Source organism: Papio anubis, chromosome 16 (assembly GCF_008728515.1).
Source record: "Papio anubis isolate 15944 chromosome 16, Panubis1.0, whole genome shotgun sequence".
Lineage (NCBI taxonomy): Eukaryota > Metazoa > Chordata > Mammalia > Primates > Cercopithecidae > Papio > Papio anubis.
In genome coordinates this window covers 47,745,561-47,769,894 of record NC_044991.1, presented here as the reverse complement: position 1 = coordinate 47,769,894, position 24,334 = coordinate 47,745,561, and the positions used below count along the sequence as shown (strand labels likewise).

The 24,334-nt window shown below is 46.7% G+C and overlaps 1 protein-coding gene across 1 annotated transcript in view; it reads right to left on the bottom strand.

The window, feature by feature from the left end:
- Nucleotides 1–2,491: 2,491 nt before the first annotated feature.
- JAG1 (jagged canonical Notch ligand 1) overlaps nt 2,492–24,334 on the bottom strand; it is a 36,309-nt gene continuing 14,466 nt past the window's right edge. Inside the window, exons 4-26 of the mRNA XM_021921229.2 lie at nt 23,279–23,533; nt 21,208–21,268; nt 17,268–17,398; nt 16,907–17,026; nt 16,354–16,467; nt 15,020–15,133; nt 14,296–14,409; nt 13,832–13,878; nt 13,319–13,492; nt 12,734–12,884; nt 11,717–11,881; nt 10,773–10,886; nt 10,161–10,274; nt 9,948–10,061; nt 9,669–9,785; nt 9,168–9,195; nt 8,604–8,689; nt 7,305–7,418; nt 6,602–6,711; nt 6,279–6,512; nt 5,931–6,062; nt 5,592–5,742; nt 2,492–4,765 (exon numbers count right to left, since the gene is read on the bottom strand). Coding sequence (XP_021776921.2) covers nt 4,308–4,765; nt 5,592–5,742; nt 5,931–6,062; nt 6,279–6,512; nt 6,602–6,711; nt 7,305–7,418; nt 8,604–8,689; nt 9,168–9,195; nt 9,669–9,785; nt 9,948–10,061; nt 10,161–10,274; nt 10,773–10,886; nt 11,717–11,881; nt 12,734–12,884; nt 13,319–13,492; nt 13,832–13,878; nt 14,296–14,409; nt 15,020–15,133; nt 16,354–16,467; nt 16,907–17,026; nt 17,268–17,398; nt 21,208–21,268; nt 23,279–23,533 — 3,218 coding nt within the window. The 3' untranslated portion in view covers nt 2,492–4,307. The remainder of the gene's footprint in view (nt 4,766–5,591; nt 5,743–5,930; nt 6,063–6,278; nt 6,513–6,601; nt 6,712–7,304; nt 7,419–8,603; nt 8,690–9,167; nt 9,196–9,668; nt 9,786–9,947; nt 10,062–10,160; nt 10,275–10,772; nt 10,887–11,716; nt 11,882–12,733; nt 12,885–13,318; nt 13,493–13,831; nt 13,879–14,295; nt 14,410–15,019; nt 15,134–16,353; nt 16,468–16,906; nt 17,027–17,267; nt 17,399–21,207; nt 21,269–23,278; nt 23,534–24,334) is intronic.

Sequence of the window (24,334 nt, the reverse complement as noted above, 5' to 3'; positions counted from 1 at the left end):
AATGTTAAGAAAAATAATTGTTGTTTTTGCAAACTATCTATTTAAAAACAGAACCTCAGGAAGCAGATTTCTGTTCCAATGCTTGGATGAATCAGAGCTTACAAAGTATAAATACACATTAGCAGGAGGAGGCTTCCCATAACCCATGTGCTTGTATGTCTTCCCAGACCAGGAACCTCTGAACTCCTGTTTCTCATTCCCAGTAGAGGCAAGAAAGAGACCCACAGTCGAAAAGGAAATGGAGCATCGCTCAGCCCAAGTTTCAAAGCCCGATAGGCCTGTAGAACTTTTTTTTTCCTTTAAAGGCAACTGGTTTTTTGCTGCACATTTGCTCACTTTGGAGCACGAGCACACAGGTGTAAGCCATTTGGAAAGGTGGGAAACCCACGCTCTGGCCCATTTGGCTCCTTGCTACCTAAGAAATATTACAGAATAAGTTAATTTTGACTCACTGACCCCTCAGATCAGCTAATAGGCGTGAAGCATTTAGACCACAACTTGCTCAAGGGGCAGTGTAATTATTTTACTTAAAAATGATGTCAGGTGGCAATTTAGCAACAAACTGGCTTCCAGGCTATTTAATTCAGTTTAACAAGGAGGAAAAACATTATAATTAGTGAAGAGCTGGTACTGTAGCACTTTAGCAGAGTTGCTCCCAATTTTTAGAGTGCATGAGTGGGGGAAGAAGAGCGAGCTTGTCAAAAATTCAAATTCCCAGGCTCCACTTCTGGTGCATCTGGTCTAACAGGGTCATGGACCGGGCCTGGGAATCTGCATCTTAAAATTGTAAACCCTCTCACAAATCATCAGTCTCATTTGGCTTTTAGTCAATTAAGATATATCGTCCCCCTCCACTTTCTATTCAAATTCTACATCAGGTAAGTATAGAATCTCAGGACAGAGCTTCCCATCCTAAGAACACCAGCTTTAAGTGTTCTTTCCTAGAGTTGTGTGGGATATTCTAATGCTAGAGTTCTAGTTGGCCAAGTTTCTGGACTGAAAATTTCAGGGGCCTTCCAGGGCCCCTTTAAAGAGAGCCCAGAGTGTTCCTGGGGAATGAATGGTGAAGGCACTGAGTCCCTTCCTCTCTACTTCCCTAACCCCCAAGGATAACCAGAGCACCATTGCCTGCTTCCTTTTTCCTGAAGGGGAAAATTCACCCTTCACAATTAAAGTCCTGGCACTGAGGCATGTCTAGAGGAGCCTGATCTATGCCCTCCCAATACCACGGGTGTCCCTGACAGAAGGTGAGATAAGACACCACCCATGAATCTCAAGATCCCTTCCCTCCTGGAATATAGAATTGCAGAGGCTCATTCAACTTTTTTTTTTCTTGGCACAAAAGCATCTGGCAGCTACCCGAGGAATTCTGGGGTCCTACAGAATCCAAGTTTACAAACCACCAGAACAAAGTTTTGCTTCAGGATAGTGTTTGACTCCACTCTGCGAAATGACTGTCCCCTGTCCAGTAGAATCTACACTTCTCCCTCCCTTTGACCCCACCTTACAGAAACCCAGCAGACATTAGTGACAAAGCAGAGCTACGCTAGGGTAGAGCGAGATGTCATGGGAACCTCAACTCTTCACTGTCCGGGTCCTTCAGGCTACCTCCCCAATAAGCCAAAATGGTGTTGGCCACTCTTTGGGTTGTCACAACCCCAAATCCCTTGATGGTCTCTGCTCATGCACAGGGAGCCCGGGACACTTAAAGCCCATCTTTCATTCTTAATCAAGATGTTCCTTAGCACAACTCCAAGCCTAGAAGAAAAAATAAAAGCTTTCCCGAGAACAAAGAAAAATATTCCCATCAGCTTTTCCTCCAAAGTTTGCTGTGCCAGTTGTATGAACACCGGACGTGTGTGGACAGGCCTGAATGATGAAGCACTGGGGGATGGCTCTGAGAAGGGTGAGCTTTGGCTTTCCTAACCAGAAGCAGGGAACTCCTGGTGACTCTGCACGGCTGCTGGAAGCTGTCCATGTGCTTGTTACCACAGCTCTTTCCTTCCGCAGAGGTACCAGAGGCAAAGCTTCTCCCACACCCCACCACGCGATGCGGGGGCAGGGCCTCCACCAGCCACAAGTGAGAGAACCAGAGCTCTCCTGCCCGTGACAAGTGGGGACAGCCCCAACTCTGGAACCTCACAGAAGACCAGAACACCAGCACTCCAAGACTGCATGGTGAGGCCAGAACACTCATTCCCTGGGAACAAGGTGATGAGTGATGAGCCCGAACGCCAGAAGCTTGCAACTACCACCTCCTGTGCCGTGAGGAAACCACCCCATGGGTAAATGTGCACAAGAGTCATTTCAGACCACACCCTTACAACAGGACATTAATATGAATCTGAGTAGCCAGGGAAAAAAAAAAAGGCAGACATTAAATCTCCCTGCTCATTTCCCAACACCAATTCCAAACCCTTTAAAACCCTTTCAGTGCGGTGGCCAGTTCCCCTGATTGCTCACAAACAATTCACCTCCACACTACAGGCCATTAATCCAGTGGTGTTTATTCAAGCAGTATTCACACTTGCTGTTGAATAACAAGGGAATCAAGGCTCCCCTAGATGGGGCTCCCGCAGCTCCAGCTTCACAGCAGCCCCAGGTCTTTGAGAACTTCAGATGAGCTTTGTGGTTGAAAAGCCTTTCAGTTCTTCCTCCATGCCTGTTAGGCAGAGCCTATTATACCCCGATTACCAGAACAGACTCAGCGGGGTGGCAGATGCACAAGGCAAAGCCGGGTAGAACTACATAAGCTCAGAAGAGGCCACACTGTTCCATGTTTTCATACAAAAAAATTTAATAAATATTACTTTTCAAAATTTATTGCCAAGAACAACACATCAAAGATGCATTTTTATGTTCATATAACACTAATAGGACAACACAAAGTATCTTCACGGTCTCAATGGTGAACCAACAAGATTACTCTGTTTTATAAGCCTTTTTGATCTTGAACTTCGTAATAGCACTTTGATTTCCTCACTTAAGGCAGGCAGTGTACTCTATGGCAAATCTAAACAGTGATCTTACTGGACATTTTATGGTTCAAGTATTCAACTAGCTTATTAGAATACTCCCTAAATGCAGAAGATTAAAAAAAAAATTCAAATCTACAAGTGGTTCAGTATTACGTACGAATGGTGAAAAGAAATCAGAATTTACAAAGTAAGATTGGTGTGCTTCCAACTTCACACAATTAATTTGATGTTTTTAATCATATTCAACCACTCACATTTTGGCTACGTTAAGTCATAGCTCAACTTGTTCCCTTGCTGCTCTGCAGCAGATCACCTGCCTGTCTCTTTTCAAGTCTAAAGCAGAAAAACAAAAAAACAAAAAACCTGTTCTAGACTAATCCTCACACTGCCTCAGTCAGTCCTTAAAACGTGTTTTAAGTGATGCTATAGAAGGTGTTTTAAACATCTGACGTCGTACAAAAAAATTCCATCAGTATTCTGGGCACGGAAGCCCATCCTATTGTTTTAAAATAAACTATTTTCAAACACCTTAATTTTGGCTTATAGGCAACAAGTAATGAGAAGAATTCAAAAAAAAAAAAAAAAAAAAAAAAAAGCCATACACTTACAATGCTATCAAAAACCTTCAATTCTAAACACATACATATAAATAAAAAGGAATGATGTTTTAAGGCTCTTGATTATTAAGTTAATAAATCAAATATACACAGTGATTAATAAAAAAGAATTATTTACATAACTATACAAAGTTCTACTTTTGACATTTTTTTCTTCTTTAAATTCTTCATTTTACCAGCAACTGCTGACATCAAAGTCTCCCCTCCCCCAACAACAAAAATACAATAAAAAAAATAAATAATAAAGTCATTTGTGATCGTTGCTGTGGTTCTGAGCTGCAAAGGCACTTTCAAATACAGAACTACTTGTACGTCATCATAAAACCAATATACAAAAACAACTCAAGAGTCAATAAATATAAATAAAACTATGATCTAAGACTGCATCACCATTAGGACATCTGGCAGAAGTGGGAGCTCAAAGACCAGGGGGCTGGGCAGGCTCCTGGGAGCCCGATCCGAGACGTGTCGGCTGCAGAGGGACAGACAACCAGGGTACTGTCGACTAGCTTTTTGCATAGCTGTGAGATGCGGCACTCGATTTCCCAGCCAACCACAGAAACTACCATTGCCAGTGTAAGCCAGCTTGTCAAAACTTAAATTAACACAGGGATTCTAAGTCAACAACAGCCTCAGACTCGAGTATGACACGACAGTTTAAAGAACTACAAGCCCTCAGACTCTACCTAGCGGCAGCAGTGCCCGCGGTCTGCTATACGATGTACTCCATCCGGTTTAAGCTCTGGGCACTTTCCAAGTCTCTGTTGTCCTGTTTGTTTGTCCAGTTTGGGTGTTTTGTCGGCGTGCCGTTGGGGGGCTTCTCTTCTCTGTCTACCAGCGTGTACGCCGGCTGCTTGGCAAACCGGGCTTTCTGCTGGTGTTTGTCCATGTCGTCCTCTTCTACTTCGGAGTTGTGTGTCCTTATTTTAGACATTTTGGAGTTCTTGTTCTCGTAATCCTTGATGGGGACGGTGTTGGCCCCATGTTTCTCAATGGGGTTTTTGATCTGGTTCAGCTGCTCCCGCACATTGTTGGTGGTGTTGTCCTCGGAGGCCGAGTGTGTGTGGCTGCCCGGCTTCCGCCGCTTCCGCAAGCACCAGTAGAAGGCCGTCACCAAGCAACAGATCCAAGCCACGGTTAAGACAGAGCTCAGCAAGGGAACCAGGAAATCTGTAAGGCAGGCACAAAACCAATTAACTCTCCAAGAAAGAAAGAAAAAAGCGTCACCGCAGGAACAAAAGAATACCAACAGTGGTTCTCCTGCCCTTTGTCCCTCAGAGGGGGGCCACAGGGACAAGTCCCTTTTCATCATTGCATATGGTCACTTCACAACTTGATAAGCAAATGCTGGGATCAGGCCCCTGTAGACCTTGATACTCTTATCCCTGGAGAGACTGGGTGGAGCAGCAGCTCCTACAGGCTCTTTGACTTCACATGGGGAGAGCAGTGTCTTGTTAAGTCTGGTCACTGAGGCAGCTCAGTACAGGAGTCAGTTTTCAGAACTAGAAACCCGATTCAAATTAGCACAGACAGCTCAAACGTGCCATGGCTCCATGCCCAATCTCTCTCTTGGCTGAAACGGTGCTCGAGATCCTCAGGAGGGAAGCGTGGACACCCTGCAGGGCCATCGAGCCTCACAGTCCTCAGCAGTGGCTGGGCTGTCCCAGGACACCTAAATGCCAAGTCAGGCTTTGTATAGCTTCAAACTCAAGGACAAAGGACAAGCAGTGTCCTAGGGCTTTGTCATGGATCTAGGCACAATACCTGTTCTGCAGGGAACATTGCATAGTGTGTTGGGAAGGAAAATATGAGGCAGATCTCTATTCTCATGGGCCATGTGACCTTAGTCAAGTAGGCTGCCCTCAGTTCTCAGTTAAATTGGGAGCTCCTGCAAGGGTAGGACACTGCCAAGTAATCCCCCGACCTGATGGCTTTATTGAAGTGTAATGAGATCATCTGCCATCACACAAATAAACTAGTCCCACTTGACACCTACCTGTTCTGTTCTTCAGAGGCCGCCTCTGCACTCTCACTTCTGCAACAGCAGCAATGAGCGAGCTGTTTCCATCACGTTTACTAACAAGATCGATTATTTTGTCAGTGATTTCCTTGATCGGGTTTCCATCATCCCGTATATCTTCAGCAGACTGGAAAAAGAATGATCAGACTTGAGAGTCAGGGGAATATTCAAAGCAGCCTTTCTTCAAAACTACTTGACAATCTGTGTCTGCAAAGCTTTTTGTCAGTGAATTTGCTCCATTCAGACACTGGTTAACCGAAGTTTGTTAACTGCCTTGCAGTCGAATAGTGAGGTGTGAATGGGTCTTATACTTACAATGGCCACATGTATTTCATTGTTCGCTGAAGGGGAAGGCTCACAAGCAATGTAGATTGAATATTCAGCAGAAACATTCTTCAAAATATTCAAATTCCGCAATTCACTGCAAATGTGCTCTGTCGTAAGACCCTACAACGATTTTAAAAACCCACACACGTAAGATTGAGAGGAAGAACAAAAGGCTGAGATGTTCTCTTTGAGGCTGGGCTAAGTTCAAGCTCACTTTACTATAAGACAGGAATTGAGGCTAGGGAGAACTAGATCCTAGCTCATGACATTCCTCCTTTAAAGCAAGCAAGCAGACATCCACCATTCCAAAATAAAAACAAAAAAGTTGTTACGTACTGGTGACATCATCTCCTTGTTAAAGGTAAATGTGATGTTCGCACAGTTATCCTGGTAATAGGAGTCAGAGGTGCACTTCGTCTTCACTGGCTGGAGACTGGAAGACCGACACTCGCCCACACCAGTGCAGGGGTGGACGAAGCACTGGTCGTCCAGGATGGGGATGCAGCTCTGCCCGCTGGGGCACTCACTGTGCCCTTTGTGGAGCAGGCATGGTCGAGGGCCACACCAGACCTGGAGAAAAACAGAAGCTGGCAGCTTAGCAGGCATGCTCACCCCTGATTCCAGAACACAGGTGAATTGCGGCAGCCATCATGTCCTACCTTTGAGCAGGCGATCCGTCCATTCAGGCATTGGCAGGTATTACAGTCATCATCCCATTTGGCCCCATCTGGTATCACACTCCCCATGGTGATGCAAGGTCTCCCTGAAACTGACAGGTGGAGACTGGTGAGCAGTTTATTTTTCTGTGAACCGGATCAGGGTTCAATTCTTTGGTCCCTGTTATGAAATGGTTACACCTGTGCCCTTTGCTATGTTAAGATCATTCTTCCCACAGTAACAGCATGTATACTTCCTACCTTTGCTGGCTCTGCGCTTGGCCACAAGACCTGCTCTGGCCAATATAACATTGGCAGATGTGATGTAAGCAGAGCCTGTGACCAGCCTCTTGCACGCCTACCATTGGCAACGAAGGGAATGTGCCCCAGACACAGCCACTGGCCGAACTGAACCCAACCCACAGCACAATCTTTCTGCCCATGCTGCATATCGTAAGCGGTAAAAATAATGCTTGCTACAAGCCACAGCAGTTTGGGATGGTTTGGTACACAGTATTGTGGCAACAGCTGACCAAAAACAGCTACCTGTTTTGGGGAAGACTCCTCACATTTCCTTTTCCTTGCAGCCCCCCACTGTGTGTTCCCTCCCTGAGCACAGTGGCTTATTTGTGAAAAGTCAAAATGGTGACTGCAAAGGTCGCTCACCCCAGAAGACCCATGGGCAGCTGGAGCCTGGCACACATACCTTCCTGGCACTTGGCACCACTGTGCCCTGGAGGGCAGACACACCGGTAGCCATTGATCTCATCCACACAGGTGGCTCCAAAGGCACAAGGTGAAGACTGGCATTCATTGATGTCTAGGAGAAATGGAGTTCAAGTTTAGGGACTGATGGTTTGTAGCAATGTTTTGAGATTTTTATTGACATAATGTACTAGAAAAGCATATTATCATAAGCTTGAATGAATTTTCACTCAGGTAAGCAGTATCCAAAAGAAGAAACAGATCATCTATTGCAAAAATCTCCAATCACTGGCCCCCAAAGACCACCAGCATCCTGAGTTCTAACAGCGGAGAACCATTTTGGGAGGCAGCAATTTTTAATTTGATTCCTTTCTCTGACAGTGCAGTTTACAGCAAGCCTGGCAAAGTTTCCTGGAAAGGGTCAGACGGTAAACATGCCGGGCTTTGTGGAGTATATAGTCTCTGTCACAACTATTCAACTCTTGTGGTATCATGAAAGTAGCCATAGACAATACGTAAATGAATGTGTGGCTCTATGCCAAGAAAACTGTATGTATAAAAACAGACAGTGGGCTGGATACAGCCCCTAGGCCACAGTTTGCCAACTGTTTATTTAGAAACATGAAACAGATACAACCTGCCCCCATCTAGTGCTGAAGACTAGTTAATCCCAGACTTGGATTTCAAGCACCAGTAAAATTTCAGACAATTTGGGTACAAGAATCAAACCATAACTACTCTAGCACCTTTTTTTGTTCTGTAAGAGAAAGGGCTTGTAAAAAAAAAAAAAAATTAGAGAAAAGGCTCGAAATAATACGTTTTAAACTTCTTGAAAAACTGCATTGCCTGCCCGTATTTTCCTATTTTAGTCATTTCTCCAGGGCCTGATCAGACCCAGCAGAGACAAGCCTCTGGAAGCCACAGTCGTCCTCCCTTCCGTTTGTATTAGCTCTATCCTATACCAGTGTAGCTGCGGTTAATGTCTGCTTGCCCATAATTTCATGTTAGTCATGGGGAAATGCACACACTTTCTTCAGGACCCCAGTGTAATCATCAGATTCTGTGGCTGGCACTCTCTCCCCAAGAACAAGGAGGGCGACACCACCCAGGGAACCACCAGCAGGTACCTGGGAGGATCCAGCCCGGGATATCTTAATCCCAGCTGGAAGAGGGAGATCCTTGCTCTCTGAGAGCTACTTAAACGGAATGGTGGCTTTGTTTTTAAAGATGAAAGTCTCGGGCTGAGGTATGGAATGAAGGGGTAAAGCCATTGGGAAAATCAGACAGGGACAGTCCTTACTTATTCTGCAGTCAGGTCCGGCAAAACCCGGGGCACATTCGCACCGGTACCAGTTGTCTCCATCCACACAGGTGCCGCTGTTGTAACTGAGAAAGCAAAGACCGCCTTGGTTACCAACCTCCCAGTCCATGACTCTGGCTGCCAGTCACTCGCATGTCACCACACCAGTTACAGTCAGTGGCTCTCACCCCATGGCTATTGCCTGGGGAACTTTAAAGAATACTGATGCCTGGGTCCCACCCCCAGAAAGTCTAATTTCATAGGTCTTGGTTGCAGCCCAGGCAGTGGGATTTTTAAAAGCTCCCAGGTGATTCTGGTGTGCAGCCAAGGTTGAAAAATCACTGCTCTAAATGAGGACACAAGCTGGCTAATTAAAGTGTGGTCCGTGGAGCAGCAGGATCGCTTCACCTGGGAGCTTGTTAGAAAAGCAGTCTGAAGCCCCACCCCAGACCTCCTGACTCAGAACTTGCATTTTACACACGATCCCTGGGTGATTCACACACACACGCACACACACACACACGATACTGGATGAGTGCTGGCTTAAAAGGATGTCACACTTACCAGGGATGAGGGCTGCAGTCATTGGTATCTGCAAAGAAAAGACAACTTAATAGTGAGGCCTTCAAAAGGGAAAGCGGTCTTAGCCCTAAGTAAAACCACCACTTATTTCCTTAATACCCAAATGATAAAGTCGTAGTTAACACCAGCAAAATACCTTCGCTAAATTGGAACCAGGCCCGCACCACACTTAGTTTTGCTGTGGGACACATGTACACAGGAAGAGGCCCTGGTAGGGGATAGGGGTGGGGGTGAGAATGGAAGGAGACAGGCTGCTGGTCAGACCCAGAGCTGGGAACTGAGACGCCATCTGTCTCCACTTATCTCATTGGCGACTTTCTCATGCCCAGGTCAGGGCTGTATCCCATCAAGTCATTAATGCAGACCCAGGTGATACAAAAGCAGACATCAAACAGCTCTGCTTCTGGTTTCCATTGCAAGTCCCCAAGGGTGTCAGGATCTGCTCCGACAGCCCTGGGAGAGTTCAAGGGGGAGGACACTCACTCTGAGCACAGATGGGCCCCTCCCAGCCTTCCTTGCAGACGCACGTAAAGGACTCGCCGTTGACCACACATGTGCCCCCATTATGGCAGGGGTTGGGCAGGCAGCTACTGTTTCGGGCTATAAAGAAGAGCAGACACGACCACCCTCCCTGAGTATCCAGAAACAGTCTGGAGGGGCAAGAACCAGGCCCAGAGAAATAGCATAAGCTCCAGGGGCCAACCAGCAGACACGCCCAGGTGGCCATGCCCACTGCAGATCCCACGTGGGGCAGAAAGTTACCTATGTTACAGGTGGTTCCTTCCCAGCCGCCAGGACACATGCACTTAAAAGCATCCCCCTCATCATAGCAGGTGCCACCGTTGTTGCACGTGGCCTCGTCACACTGACTGTCACCTGGAGGAAAATATCTCAGTGTGAGTCCCAGTGGCCCCCACCCACAGGAGACAGAGGGAAGGGTCTCAGAGATAGCATCCAAGGCCAACTACCACTTACGTGAGTGGCAGGTCTTTCCTTTCCACCCGTTTTTACAGTCACAGTAGAAGTCGTTGACCAGGTCGCGACACGTGCCCCCATTGTGGCAGGGGTTCTGGCTGCAGTCATTAATATCTAGAATCAAAGAGGAGACAATCGGCTGAAGACCAAGTCCAGGACCACTCACGACAGGCGAGAGCCAAGCCTGTCCTACTGCTACATCCAACACCCTATTCTGAGAACAGCCACAGTCGTAGTACTTTAACACAATCAGGCTTTTCCAGGAATAAAGGAGCTCCCAACCAGGTTACTTTGAATGCCACAAGTTAGGCAAGATGTGGGGTGGGCCTCTGGAAGTCCCATGGAAATTAAAGTAGAAATATGACTTTCCTTGCAAGCAGGAATATTTATTACACAGTCTAATTCTATAGCTCCTCAGCAGAAGTTCCTCCCCATAAGCTGTCATCAATACTCAAACGCAAATGAGACACAAGTGATACTGTCCCATTGCAGAAATCACTGGGGTCTTGCTTCCAGAGATTTCCAGGACAAAGAAAGATTTCCCACGTTGAAGTGGGATCCCTCCAACATGACCCATACATCCCAGAGCTCCCCAAACAGTGGCAGACTCACTGGTTTCACAGTAGGCCCCCTCCCAGCCGTCACTACAGATGCACTTGTAGGAGTTGACACCATCGATGCAAGTACCACCATTTCTACAGGGGTTGCTCTCACAGTCATTAATATCTATCAAACAAAGCAAAAAAAAGAGCTGAAGGACAAGTGAAGCCATAGACAAGCACTGTTCGGCAGTTTTCATGGCTCCCTCCTGACACAAGGCACCTGGCACCTCCACCTGCCACCCTCCATCAGGGCTGTTTCTCAAATTAGGCGGCTTATCAAGCAGAAACTTCCAGAGTGCCTTACCCACTTAATGCCCTCACATGGGCATTCAGTCACCTGTACTTGGTGAAAGTGGGGAAGAAACTCCTAAAGAGGAACCACCCAACCTAGCAACATTCCAGAATGTTCCAACATAGATATGGAGGCCCCGAGGCAGAGTGATCTGGTAAATTGAACACGACCTCAGTCTTAGATCCAGATGTAAGGATAAGCCTCGACTGGTCTTCCCCAGCCTTGCTGTTTCTGATTAAAACAATTTCAACACTGCGGGGTGCAGTGGCTCACACCTGTAATCCCAGCACTTTGGGAGGCCGAGTGGGGGGGGGGGGGGGCAGATCATCTGAGGTTGGGAGTTCAAGACCAGCCTGACCAACATGGGGAAACCCCATCTCTACTAAAAATACAAAATTAGCTGGGCATGGTGGCACATGCCTGTAATCCCAGCAACTGAGGAAGGCTGAGGCAGACAGGAGAATCGCTTGAACCTGGGAGGCCAAGGTTGCAGTGAGCCAAGATGGCGCCACTGCACTCTAGCCTGGGCAAGAGCAGCGAAATTTGGTCTCAAAAAAAAAAAAGAAAAAAGAAAAAGCTTTTAACACCAATGATCCCAGGGCGGGGCAGGGGCAGGGGCAGACTGGGGAGCACTGGTCCCTTCCCGGATGACGGAGTCTTACTTTCATGGCAGTATGTTCCCGTGAAGCCTTTGTTACAGTCACAGGTGAATTTGCCTCCCGACTGACTCTTGCACTTCCCGTGGGGACCACAGACATTCGAGGAAATATACCGCACCCCTTCAGGTGTGTCGTTGGAAGCCATGGCCACTGTGCAACTGTCAATCACTAGAAGATAGGCTTGGGATCAGATCATAGCCATGCACCCACAGACGCAGCATTCCTAAGCCAAGGGCCTGGGCCAAGCCCACTTTCCTGGAGACAGAGACCCTCTGGCTAATGAGACACACCCCAGGGAAGCCAAGATACTGGCAACATGCCACATCACATTATGATGTGGCAAAGTTGAGACTCCAGGCAAAGAGTTTTAAAGCATTTTCTCCCTCCACAACCAGGAAAACCCACATGCTTGCAGGTCCCCTTCATGCTACCTTTGACATCTACCCAATTTGGTAAACACTTGCTAAGGAAAAAGGACCTGCTTTATTCACTTCCTTTTTGACCTTAAGCAAGGCTCAAGGACAATCTTATAGAAGCTTTAAATGTTGTGCTACCTAATACAGCAGCCACCGGCCACATGTGGCTATTTACATTTAAATGAACTAAAATTAAATAAAATCAGTTTCTAGTTGCGCTAGTCACAGTCTACATTGCCTGGGGCTCCCACACCTGACCGTGCAGATACAGAACATTCCCCTAGTCTGCCGTTGCAGGAAGTTCTGTTGACAGTGTTGTTCTCAGGCATTTGCCTCAGCGTTGCACATCAGCCCACCCCAGAACAGGAATGCTAAATGGATTTCACATTCTCTCCCCTGGGCTACTTGTAGACATGGCTCTCCCACTGGCAGGCCTGAATAGATTGTTTCCACGTGTTGCGGCCCGCTACACAGACAGGATCATTTCACTGTAGCGGTCCTCCTCACCAATACATTACTTCTCAAGTGTAGCAAGGGGCAGTGGTAGTAAGTGGGGACAAAAGGAGAAAGTGGAGACAGCCAGGTCCCAGGAGAAGGGAGGTACCTTCACAGGGGGTCGTGCGGCAGTGGTCTTTCAGGTGTGAGCAGTTCTTGCCCTCATAGTCCTCGGGGCATTTGCAGAAATAGTCGCTGGCACGGTTGTAGCACTGGGCACCGTTCTGGCAGGGATTAGGCTCACAATAATCGATGTCCAGCTGCAAATATAAGGAACAGGGAAAAGGGGGAGGGATCAGGGTAAAACAAAGGTGTCATGATAACTTCTCTGGGGCAGCAGGCACTGGAATCTGACAGTTCCTTCTGTTTCTATTAGAAGTCACCCTGTAAGATACATGTCCATGCCCTAGGGACTGCCAATGTCCATATTTGAAACAATGGAGCAGAGTGGGAGAGGGAGCCCAAGAGGGGGTGGAGGGAACCAAATAGAACACAAAGACGAAGACACTAAGAAGAAAATAATTCGTCAATATCTCCTTCCACCAGCATTTGTCTAGCAGAGACTCATCAATAGGATGTTAATAGATGTCAGGAAATTCCAGACATAAGAGCTGAGGGAGGAGTAAAGGGGAAGCGGAGGAGGCAGCGGCTCTGCTGTAAAAACTTGGCCATCTGAGGTTTTGCCACCACTCACCTGACAGAGGTTTCCAGAGAAACCAGTGGGACACAGACACTGGAATCTGTTGATTTCATTCTGACAGTGACCCCCATTCAAACAGGGGTTGCTGGCACATTCATCGATGTCTCTCTCACAATGATCGCCTGCATAGCCAGGTGGACAGATACAGCGATAACCATTAACCAAATCCTGGAAGAGGAGAAGGGGAGAGAGAGACACGTGCTTTTTTTTCTATGTATTCCACAAACACAGGGCTTCAGCGGTTTAGCATGACTGTTGCGGTTTAGCTGGTTCACTGAAATAGCCAAATGCCAAACCTCTGAAAACGGTTAGAGGAATTTCTACGTGCATGCCTTCAAAATGACTCCCACGAGGCTGGGGTAACATAAGCCCTAGTGAAACTTCCGAGAGGCTCGTTTTTCACCCAAGTTTTTAAATCTCACAGGGACAGAGCTCTCCCAGTGTCACACAAATCTAAAGATCTGTTGTCAATTGTCAAAGTTTTGATTTAAGCAAAGATTTACATACCCGACAGGAGGCGTCATTCTGACACTGGCCAAGGCAGTCATTAATATCTAAAAAATAAATAAGTCATCATTTTAAAGAGGTAATTTACAGTGAAATTGGGCTTAATTGAAAAGCCTTCTCAGCTCAGGATAGATAAGTTTCAAATCAGATTTCCTGTGTGCTTCCCGTGAGATAAGGTTATTACGCTGGGTGGGGACCCTCCCTAATTCTTCCAGAATGAGGGAGTGAAACTTCACATCATTGTTTCAGCCACATTATCAGAATATGGCTGGTTTTAGCAGCTAAATGAGCCTGATAAAGTGTGTGTGTTTTCACTGCTGCACTGACCACTCCCTCTCAAAAAAACATTCCCACTCTAAGGTTTTCCTTGTACTGCTCGAGTCGTAGGACTGTAGCCTCAACACAGACCAGCAAGTCAGCTACCCAAGTTCCATGAAAATCAAAATGGAAACAAAGTCACTCACTTATGTCACAATTCTGACCCATCCAGCCGGGAAGACAGTCGCAGTAGTAGCTGGCAATGAGATTCTTACAGGATTTGGCGTTTACACAAGGTTTGGCCTCACATTCATTTGCATCTGAAAGGAGACGGGGATGAGCATGAGAAATGAAGTTCAACCCGCATCTCCCCCACTTTGTAAAAAAGAAAAGAACAGGCCAGAGTTTGTCAGAGACATGAGACCTTTTAATAAGCTAGCTAAATAAAAGATACTAGAGGTTCCCTCTATTTTAAGCATCTGATCCCTCTCCCTAGCCATTATCCAATAAGAACGCTAATTGATAACTTTCCAGCTGCTAGTTAACCAGCCCCCAACAGAAGAGCAGAAAGCCACCAGGCATTTCTGTGCAAAACCCAGTGCAGCCTAGTTGCTGGGATTTAAATGTGGCAAAAAGAATGCAGACAGCTCATTCCTCATGAGATCATCCCCGTTTGGAACCCAGCTGAACACTCCTCGGACAGACGATTGACATGGTTCAAGGAATCCCACGACTTTCCCACAGGGCCTAAAAGAGCTAGTCCATTTGCATTCAAGTTATTTCTCCCAGGCCCGCTAGACTCTTGATAATAAATCACTTCTTAGCATGATGGAGTGTGAACTCACACTGCTGGCCACACGCTCGTCTTCTGTAATGGCTTTGACAAAGCCAACCTTGACATAAAAATTACAGTCGCAGGGATTTTCTTACCTAACTGGCACGTTTTGCCAGTCCACTGTGGAGGGCACACACACTTAAATCCGTTAACCAGGTCCTGGCAGGTGCCCCCGTGGGAACAGTTATTAGGAGAACAGTCATCAATGTCTGTTCAACAAGAAAAGGAGGGGGTTGACAATTTAATTCAATCCATCTGACAATTAGATCCTTTAACATCACCTCTCACATGAGGGGCTGTCATTGAAGAGCCAGACACCTGCTACAAGGAAAGCTATAGCAGGACAAGTGGGACAGTGACGATAAGGCCGAAGCCTTGATTTTAGCTTTAAATCCCCCACTGCCCCAGTTCATGTAATCCCCAACCTAAGCAGTGGGGGAGAAAGACAGCTGGATCCTGACAGAGCATCCGCCCAGGAGGAACACAGGACATCTCTATCTGCCTAATCTTTATTTTTAAAGAAAAGTTTCATCATGGCTCAGAAATAGCTAAGGAGTAAGGAAAAACAGTTCTTTACAGGTGGAAAACCTTATTCCTCTTATTTGCTTAGAGTCTGCCCAAAATAGCACACCTAGAGGCTGCATTCTCCACTTCTGCTCTGACCAGAGAGAACTCCTGACAATTTATCAAGTATTCACTTTTGTGTCTTTATGACAACCCTCGGAGACGGCAATTGCTACTGTGCCATTTAAAGAGGGCCCAGGGAGCTTCTGTGGCCTGCTGGAGTTCCGCAAGTGACGGGTGGGGGCCCAGGACCAGCACAGGCAAGCTGACCCCAGAAATCCACATCCATAACCACACCTGGGGTGCTGATGACAGCGGTTCTCAGGCCTGGCTGCACTGCAGAATTTCAGAAGTTTATCAGAGACCATGGACTCCCGGATTCTGGAGGGAATCTGGGGGACCCAGAGATTTACACTGTAAGGCACCCCAGGTGATTCTGACATACAGCCCTGTCTCACAGCCAAAGGAACTCTGCAGGCCACGTTCTTCTTTTGGGGCCCCCTGGCCCTATGACAAAATCCAGTAGTGAGTGACAACCTCCCCTGAAGGCGGGCTCTCCATGGCTGCAAGGAGAATAACCACAACTGGAAGGTGGCCAGCTCCAGGAAGCAGATGCAAAGGAACAAGCGATTCCACGAGGACGTTCCTTCCAAGAACAGATACATGCACTACCTTCGTGGGACAGGATAGGGGTGCTGGGAGACTTCCAAACACACAAGCCGCCAGATTGCTTACCAGACTTATGCCTGCACCCGCCCCTCTCCCACTGAGACGTGCACACTGGACAAGCCTAGGTACCTCTCCCCAGCGTGGTATCTTGGCACAAGGATCCTTAGAATAGACACAGGCTGAAAATTGGACTTACTTGTAGAGCACGTGGGGCCGGTCCAGCCTGGGGAACACTCACACTCAAAGCCCAGGGAGGTCTCCTTACAGCTGCCTCTGTTGTGGCAGGGATCAGAGAGGCAGGCGTGCTCAGCTGCAAAAACCAGGATGGCAGTCAGCGAGGGATGCCTGCGCACCGCTGCCTCCCCACGCCCCCCGCCCCCAACCGAATCCCACACCACAGCCACTAGTGCAAGCATATTTCAAAAACCAAAAGCAAGCGTGTGATAGAAGCCTGCTGTGTCTAGGAAAGAAAGGAAGTCATCTTTCTCACTGAGCTGTCTCTAACCACATTCCGAGACATCGTAGAGCTGGGGTCATTTCATCTCCCGCTGCCTCCTATAGGAATCAACATCATCCAAAAAACCTTCGGGACTTGAAAGTTACAAAGGCCTATAGAATGGCTGGGATAAGGCCTATCTTTGGAGGCTATTTGCACTTTTTTTTCCTTACACAAGTCCTTAAGTATATTTTTTAAAGGCTGAGTACAGAAAAATTAGACAAAGGACTCTCATTCAGCTTGGACCACTTACCAATTTCACAGTTGGGTCCTGAATACCCCTCAGGGCAGGAACACTGATATTTGTCAGGGCCTGTGTTGCTACAAGTTCCCCCGTTGAGACACGGCTGATGGGTCCCACAGTAATTGAGATCTGCCAAAAAGATCCTGGAGTCACTAAGAGACGCCTGTGAAGGTGGCGAACCTGCCATGTTTCTAGCCCCAATCGTCTTTTAAAAAGAAAACCAGAAAACCCACACAGCATTCAAGGAGAATTCAGAATAAAAGCCCCTGCCAATAAAATTAAAAACCAAATTACTGCCATCCCACCCCCAGATCCCACACTCCTTCCGAGGCCCGCATCCCACCCTGAGTCTCATCCCTAGGGGCTATACCTTTGTCACAGAGCTGGCCGCCCCAGTTGGTCTCACAGAGGCACTGCCAGGGCTCGTTACAGATGCCGTGGACGCACCCCGGGTGCGGGATGCACTTATCACAGTACAGGCCTTGCCAGCCATACTGGCACCTGGAGACACACAGCACACCTGCAGGTTAGCCTTTTGAACATTAAGAGAGACCTGCACAATCCAAACGGAAGCCTGCAAAGTCCAAGCTTTTTCTGTTTTGTGTCTGGGGACAGGGTGGTAGACTCCCAAGGCTCATCAGGGGCTCCGTAGAAACAAACATTTTCACAGTTGGGCTGAGGTCCCCTCCCAGCCGACTCCTGACAAAAGGAGGGCTGTTTGGGAAGAGACCAGCATGGGGATGCCCTTCACAAAGCCAGTCTCTTCTCAGGCTCACACGAGTGAGCCAAAGGTGAAGGCGTGGAATAAATCAACCTGCGCACCTAGTTGCGACAGACTGTAGAGAAAGGACTCTCCTGGTGACAAGAGGGCTATGCCAAAGTCTCTGCAGACGCCGCACTTGCCGCTCTGCTCTTTGTCTGCACAGAAAGTCATGACCCCAGCTCACAGAAAGGCAACAAGCCACCAAGTGCAGCAGGAAACCGCGTCACGATGACGCTTTATTCAAAAAAAAAAAAAAAAAAAAAAACAAGGAGAGAAAGGGGCACCCTCCTCCCTTGGCCAAGGCCAGAGTAGGCGCTCTAAACCCACTTCTATAGGGAAGGAGAAGGAAATGACAACACTTGGAACCAACTCCATAATTTGTGTCCCATTACTGTGTGCTAATTTATAGTGATTTCTTGCTTTGCCAAGAAAAGAAAAAAAAAGAAAGCAGTCTGCTTAATTTATCTAGTATTGGGGGAGTTGAGGTTCTTTTATATAAGCACCTTGATTAATCGTACTCTTTTGGGGCCAAATAGTGCCTTTGATCCCCAAATAAAAACAAAAACAAAACAACTTTCACCTGGGGTGGGAGCGGGCAGCATCTCAAACCACTCTCCCTTCAAGTTTCAAGCCCTCTGAAACTGTAATTGCCTTCTCAAGAGCCAAGTTTTAACAAGGGTGGGGGAAGGCAGAGAGAAACATCAACTAGCCTGCCGGTGGAGGGCGGAGGGCGGAGGGGAGGGTGGAGGGTGGGGTGCGGGTGGGATGGGCAACATGTTTCCAGAATGGGACCCGGGAAAAGCCCCGATCAGCGCCAACCCCCTAAGCTGCTCAGCTGTGACTCTGGAAAACAAACCTCCCCCTCCAACTCCCCAGAAGGAAAGGCTTTCGGTTTCCCAAGAGCGGGAGGCAGGCTAGCAAATCCTTGTCATGGGAAAATTATAGGGAGCTAGCTAATAGCTAATCACCCACGGCTGAGAGTCAACTTAACCCCTGAGAATACTGACTAACCACTTCCTAACTTCTAAAACCCAGCCGTGCACACCCACATGCAAAGAATCACTAGAATGTGTGGTTTAAAGTTAGACACTGGATTCTGGTTTCTGTAAAGTGGAATGTCAACGTGACAAGTGACTAGAGGAGTAAGATAAGAACAAAATTACAATCTAAATAAGTTCTCAAAAGCGCACACCCACGTTAGTGGGAGGTAGGGGGGTAGCCATTCTGTCAAGGCTGATATTCTTAGCCTGAAAGATAGTGAGAGGGAACTGATTACGAAATGGCAATATTCTCACCGTCTTCCCTTATTCTCTTCCAAATTCAGGATCACTAGGCCTCTTCAAGCTGCCTCATAAAGGCAAGGAGAGGCAGCTGAGGACCCAACCTCACCTAATTAAAGAGACCTCAATCCCCAAGCATAAAAAAGCAACCACAAGAGGCCATGGATGACTTCAAAAGAAAACAAATAAAAATACTGACCCTAAAAGAGGTACCAACCAAGTTATCCCAGTTTAATAATATATGATTAAGATTCTCATGAGAAATTGAAGTGACTTTCCTCAGATGATGATTCATAATTAAGTTTGATATTATTGGCAGGCTTGCAATAAGCAAGCATGTATACCCAGGGAAAGGGACTCAGTCTACTTGGGAACAACAAAAACCAGTAAATTCTCATGTGGGGGTGAAAAAAAAAATAACCTGTGTAATACATAATCCAAAAGACAACTTGCAGGTAACTTGCCATTCCAACTATTTCGGCGGCAGGACACAACCTGAACTTCCTCAGTGTGAAGGTTCTGTTTTGACTTTCTTTCAAGGTAGGGAGAGAAAACTGGGCTGGGAGACTATGCAAATGATGTGTGGGAAAGTTGCACCTTAAGTAAATAAGGCCATCAGTGCGTGTCTGGGCAGGGAGAGGGAGGTGGGACTTCGAAAGAGAAAGGGCTAAATTCTGGAAACAAAGCCTGTTGTTCTGGCTGGGAGGGCCCTCCCCTGTATAGCTGTATGTGTGTTCTGATGACAGCAGCACAAATCACAGTCGGCCTCCGCTGATATCCATCTGAGCAGGGAGCAGGCTTGGAATCACTAATAGCACTGCCATTGGGACTTTCTCCAGAATACCCTTAATTAGGAAGAGTTAAGGTAGGTGGATTCCTGCTCCACATTTGACAGCAGTGCTGTTAAACACTACAGTTCACCGCCACCAATGGGAGACAGCAGGAGAAGCCCCTCAGCCTTCCAGGAAATAAACTATCTTTTTGAAATGTAGGAAGAGACAATTCAGGACAACCAGTTCTTAGTGTAGGGTTCCCTGTTCCGCCTTGCGTGGGAGGGGAGCAGACAGAGTGGTGGAATCACAAAGGTAAAGGCCACAGATAGTTCTCTTCAAAGCAGCAGCCTCAACATTTACCAAGCAGCAAAGTCATGTGGCAAGCTTGTCAAATGCAGACTCCTAGGCCAAACCAAGGACTGGGATTCTATAGATGTGGGATGGAGCCCACGAACCTGCATTTTAACAGCTCCCTTGTTAATTCTGGAAGTTACACTTTCAGTACTGAGGTTTTGGGGCAGTGATCGCTGATGGTTCCATCAGCAGGATCGCTTGGGGGCTTGTTAGAAATGCAGAAACCTGGGCCCAGCCCAGACCTATAGAATCAAGACCTGCGTTTTAATAAGAGCCCCCAAAACGTTAGTTTGGCACATACTGGTTTAGACTATGTTTCGTAAGAGTCTCTTCACTCATGTCAGAGTAGCTTTTGGGGCAAAAGTGACAGGTTCAAAGGATCCATTTCGTGTTACTCCATAAAATTTGGGAAGAGGGAGAGTAAAGCATAGGACTGCCAAAAACACCGCAGACACTAACAATATTTCCCTAAATAAGCCTTTTCCAAATTGGCATAATATAAATTTCAAGAAGTTCCAAAATCCGCCATCGTGAAGTGGTCAGGGCAGGCCTCCCTTTGGCTTCTGCATTGTTCCTGGACCATAAAGGAACAGACTTCAAAGGACTGCAGCAAAAGTCTACATTCATCAGGCTCAACTGACAAGATTCCGGGGCAGCCATTAACCTCTCAGCACCAACCCAGCTCCCGCCTGCAAAGGGGCCAGGAGATTGGACTAATCCCATTCTAAAGAATGCTGGACTTTCGCCTATTGATGGGAAAAGTGGGGGAGGGGGCTGGGAGAAGAAAACCTTGGTGGAAGAGGAGCAGAGAGATGCAAAGACACAAGCCCACATCCCTCCACCTAGCCCATAAGCACTGTAAGGGAAGATTATAAAAATGTGTTATCAATTTACAGAACAGTTAATACATGAAGTCACTGGCTATGCCCAAAGAGTTTCTTTTTATTCCAAGAGAGAAGTGGTGTGTGCATTCCACCAGACAGCTGGTATAATTTAATAAGCTTCGGATGTGTCTATCTGAATTTTTTTAAAAAGCTTTCTTGTTCTCCAAGGAAAAAAAGGCATAGTCGCAATAAAATCAGTCCCTCTCTTACATAAAGGAAAATTAAAAGAAATCTCACAAAAGACCAGTTTATTTACCTGCAGTCACCCGGGAGTTTGCAAGACCCATGCTTGGGACTGCAGCCTTGTCGGCAAATAGCTGTAAAAAACAGAGAAGGGCGTGTCAGCACACTGCCTGCTCCTTGCATCGCCACAGTCATGAGAATGGCCCATTGCATTAAAGTCTGCAAATTCCACAATTTTAATAGATCTCATATCAAGTCCCTTGTAAGGAGAGGAAGATGGGAGAGGCCCAAATAACAAAACCAGCTTTAAACTTCAAGGCCTTGTTAGCAGATCCTGAAAACATGATATTGTTTGGGGACAAAATGCAGACAAGTTGATGAGGGAACAGGGACCTTCGTCCAGCCTCTCTAAACCATAGCTACCCTGGCTCCTTGAGCAGAGCTTGGTCAGCTTCCATTCTGCCCACACCCTGTTCATTAGAAGAAAAAAAGGTAGAGATAATCCTTCCCCATCCCACCAGGACATGTTCAGATGAGCCTCAGGCTTAAAAAAAAAAGAAAAAAAAATCCATACCAAATGCCTGGTTTCAAAATTCCACGGGACTAACAGAGCCAACCAGGCTGGATTCATTGGGCAGGCTAATCTGGTGGCCAGATCTGGTGAGATTTTTGTAAAGTACCCTTGCAGAGCGATTCTCTACTTCATTAAAAAAAAAAAAAAAAAAAAGTGACTTTTTAAAAAATGTCAGTTTATAAGACCAGGCACAGTGGCTCATGCCTATAATCCCAACACTTTGGGAGGTTGAGGCAGAAGGATAGCCTGAGGCCAGGAGTTTGAGACCAGCCTCAACAACACAGCAAGACTCTGTCTACACAAAATAAAAAAGCTGGGAAAGCTGGGTGTGGTGGCATGTGCCTATAGTCCCAGCTTCTTGGGAGGCTGAGGCAGGAGGATCACTTGAGCCCAGGAGTTCAAGGCTCCAGTGAGCCCTGATTGTGCCATCATGGGTGACAAAGTGAGCACTTTATCTTAAAAAAAAAAAACACCAAACAAAAAACCCACACTAAGTGTTAGGTCATTTAATTTTTCAAACACACTAAAATATGTTAATCAATTTCCCTTTTCATTTGAATTCCAGAAATGCCATCCTTTTTAAACTCTTGTCTCCAATTATTTAAGAAAGCATTAGTACTACCCGGGAGATCTGCAAATTCCTTCCCCCATGCCCCATCCCTCTGTCATGGTTGTAAAACTCACTTCGAAATTGAGTTTATCAAAAGAAATTACCTAATTACCATGTAAAATAAGCAGAGTACATTATTGCTCATGAGGGGATATTATACAGTTAACAGAATTACCCATCAAGTTGCTATGAATTGGAATCACTGAATTCTATAAAGGGACTGGGACAGTAGACAGTACAGAGGCTAAAAGTGGGCTCAGTCCTCCATCAGTAGGAAAGCTTGAGCTAACCATATACCTCTCCCCCTCAATGCCATGACCCCAAAGACGCCCAGTGAAAACTTGCTGCAAGGCTACCCCGAATGCAGGGGCTATCATTTCCTACAGGATTGCCTGTTCAGACATCAACTGGGCTAACCTAGTCCTGTCTGGCATCTATTTTGGGTCAAGTTCCTTAGAAGTAGAGTCTGAGAAGGGGATCTGGACATAGGTAGAAGGAATTGAGGGAAGCAGAAAGGGGTAGGGGAAGGAGCTGAGCAAGAACATGGTCTCAACTGGAGTCTGATTTCAGCCTAATCCCAGGGTAAGCTCTAGAGTGCGCACTGTACTACTGTTTTAAGGCAAAGGAAGCTGGCCTTTGTAGCCCTGTCTGTCAATCACTGACTCTGAGCTGGAGGAATGGGGCATGCACTGGTTTGGCCAAGGACGAGTCTCCTGAGAAGGAGCAGCTGTGAGCTGTTGGCAGCCAACACAGCACCTGGGGGACGGCGATGTCAGCAAAGGGGATCTGGATGGGGCACCGACAGCATCTTCTACACTCAGCATCTTCATGCTGCAGGCCCGGAATAACAGCCAAAATCCCACCCCACCTGAGAGAGCCACATGCCACCTGCCTGCTGGTGGGGGGATAAATGGACACTAAAAGCCACAGGCATATGTGCACATGCACACACACACATACCTCTGTTACATTCGGGGCCCATCCAGCCTTCCATGCAAGTTTTGTTGCCATTCTGGTCACAGGCATAGTGTCCAAAGAAGTCATCTCTGGGGCGGCAGAACTTATTGCAGCCAAAGCCATAGTAGTAGTCATCACAGGTCACGCGGATCTGATACTCAAAGTGGGCAACGCCCGTGTTCTGCTTCAGCGTCTGCCACTGCCGGCTGGGGTTGATCATGCCCGAGTGAGAAGCCTTTTCAATAATACTGTCAGGTTCTAAAGACACAATGATGAATCGTGTTAAATATTCACATTGGAGCCTTCTTCCCTGACCGTTTTGGCTTTTTAAAATAAAAACATACGCACATGCTACAAAATTATATCTGTTGTACAAAAAGGCAAAGAAATGAAAAAGGTTATGCCCTTACCTAGAGACAACCTGTTACCACTTATTTACCTTCTTTCATGGGTACACAGTATTTCATTGTCTGGAAACACCAATAAATAATTTACCTAGTCCCTGACATGTGGGCATGTGAGTCGTTTGGGCTTCCTACTATTAAACAAAGCCACAGTGCGCATTCCTGGAACGTATCTGCCTGTGTATGGTTCCCACAATCAGATACTCTAGAAATGGAAGTGCTGAATCAGAGTATGTGCACAACCAATCGGCATCTGTCCACAATCTCAAACTACCCAGTCTGTCCTCCCACCACCCAGGAAGCTGTGCTTCCCAATAACACTGCCAACGTTGTACATTATCAAACCTTCTCATCTATGCCTGATAGGTAAAGAGGTATCTCGTTTAATTAGCATTTAATTAAGTGATGGTGACAGTCCTTTCTGGTAGTTACAAAACCATTTATATTTGTTCCTGTGACCAGCAACAGCCTCTCTCCTCTGCCAACTTTTCTATTACATTGCCATACTGACTTGCAAGAGCTCTTTACATATGAGAGAAAGTAGCTTCCTATGGAAATGTTGCTCTTGAAGAAATTTCATTATTCCAGATAAAGGTCAGCAATCATTTCTGGTTTTAGAGTTTCGTGTCTTGCTCAGAAAAGCTTTTTGTCCATT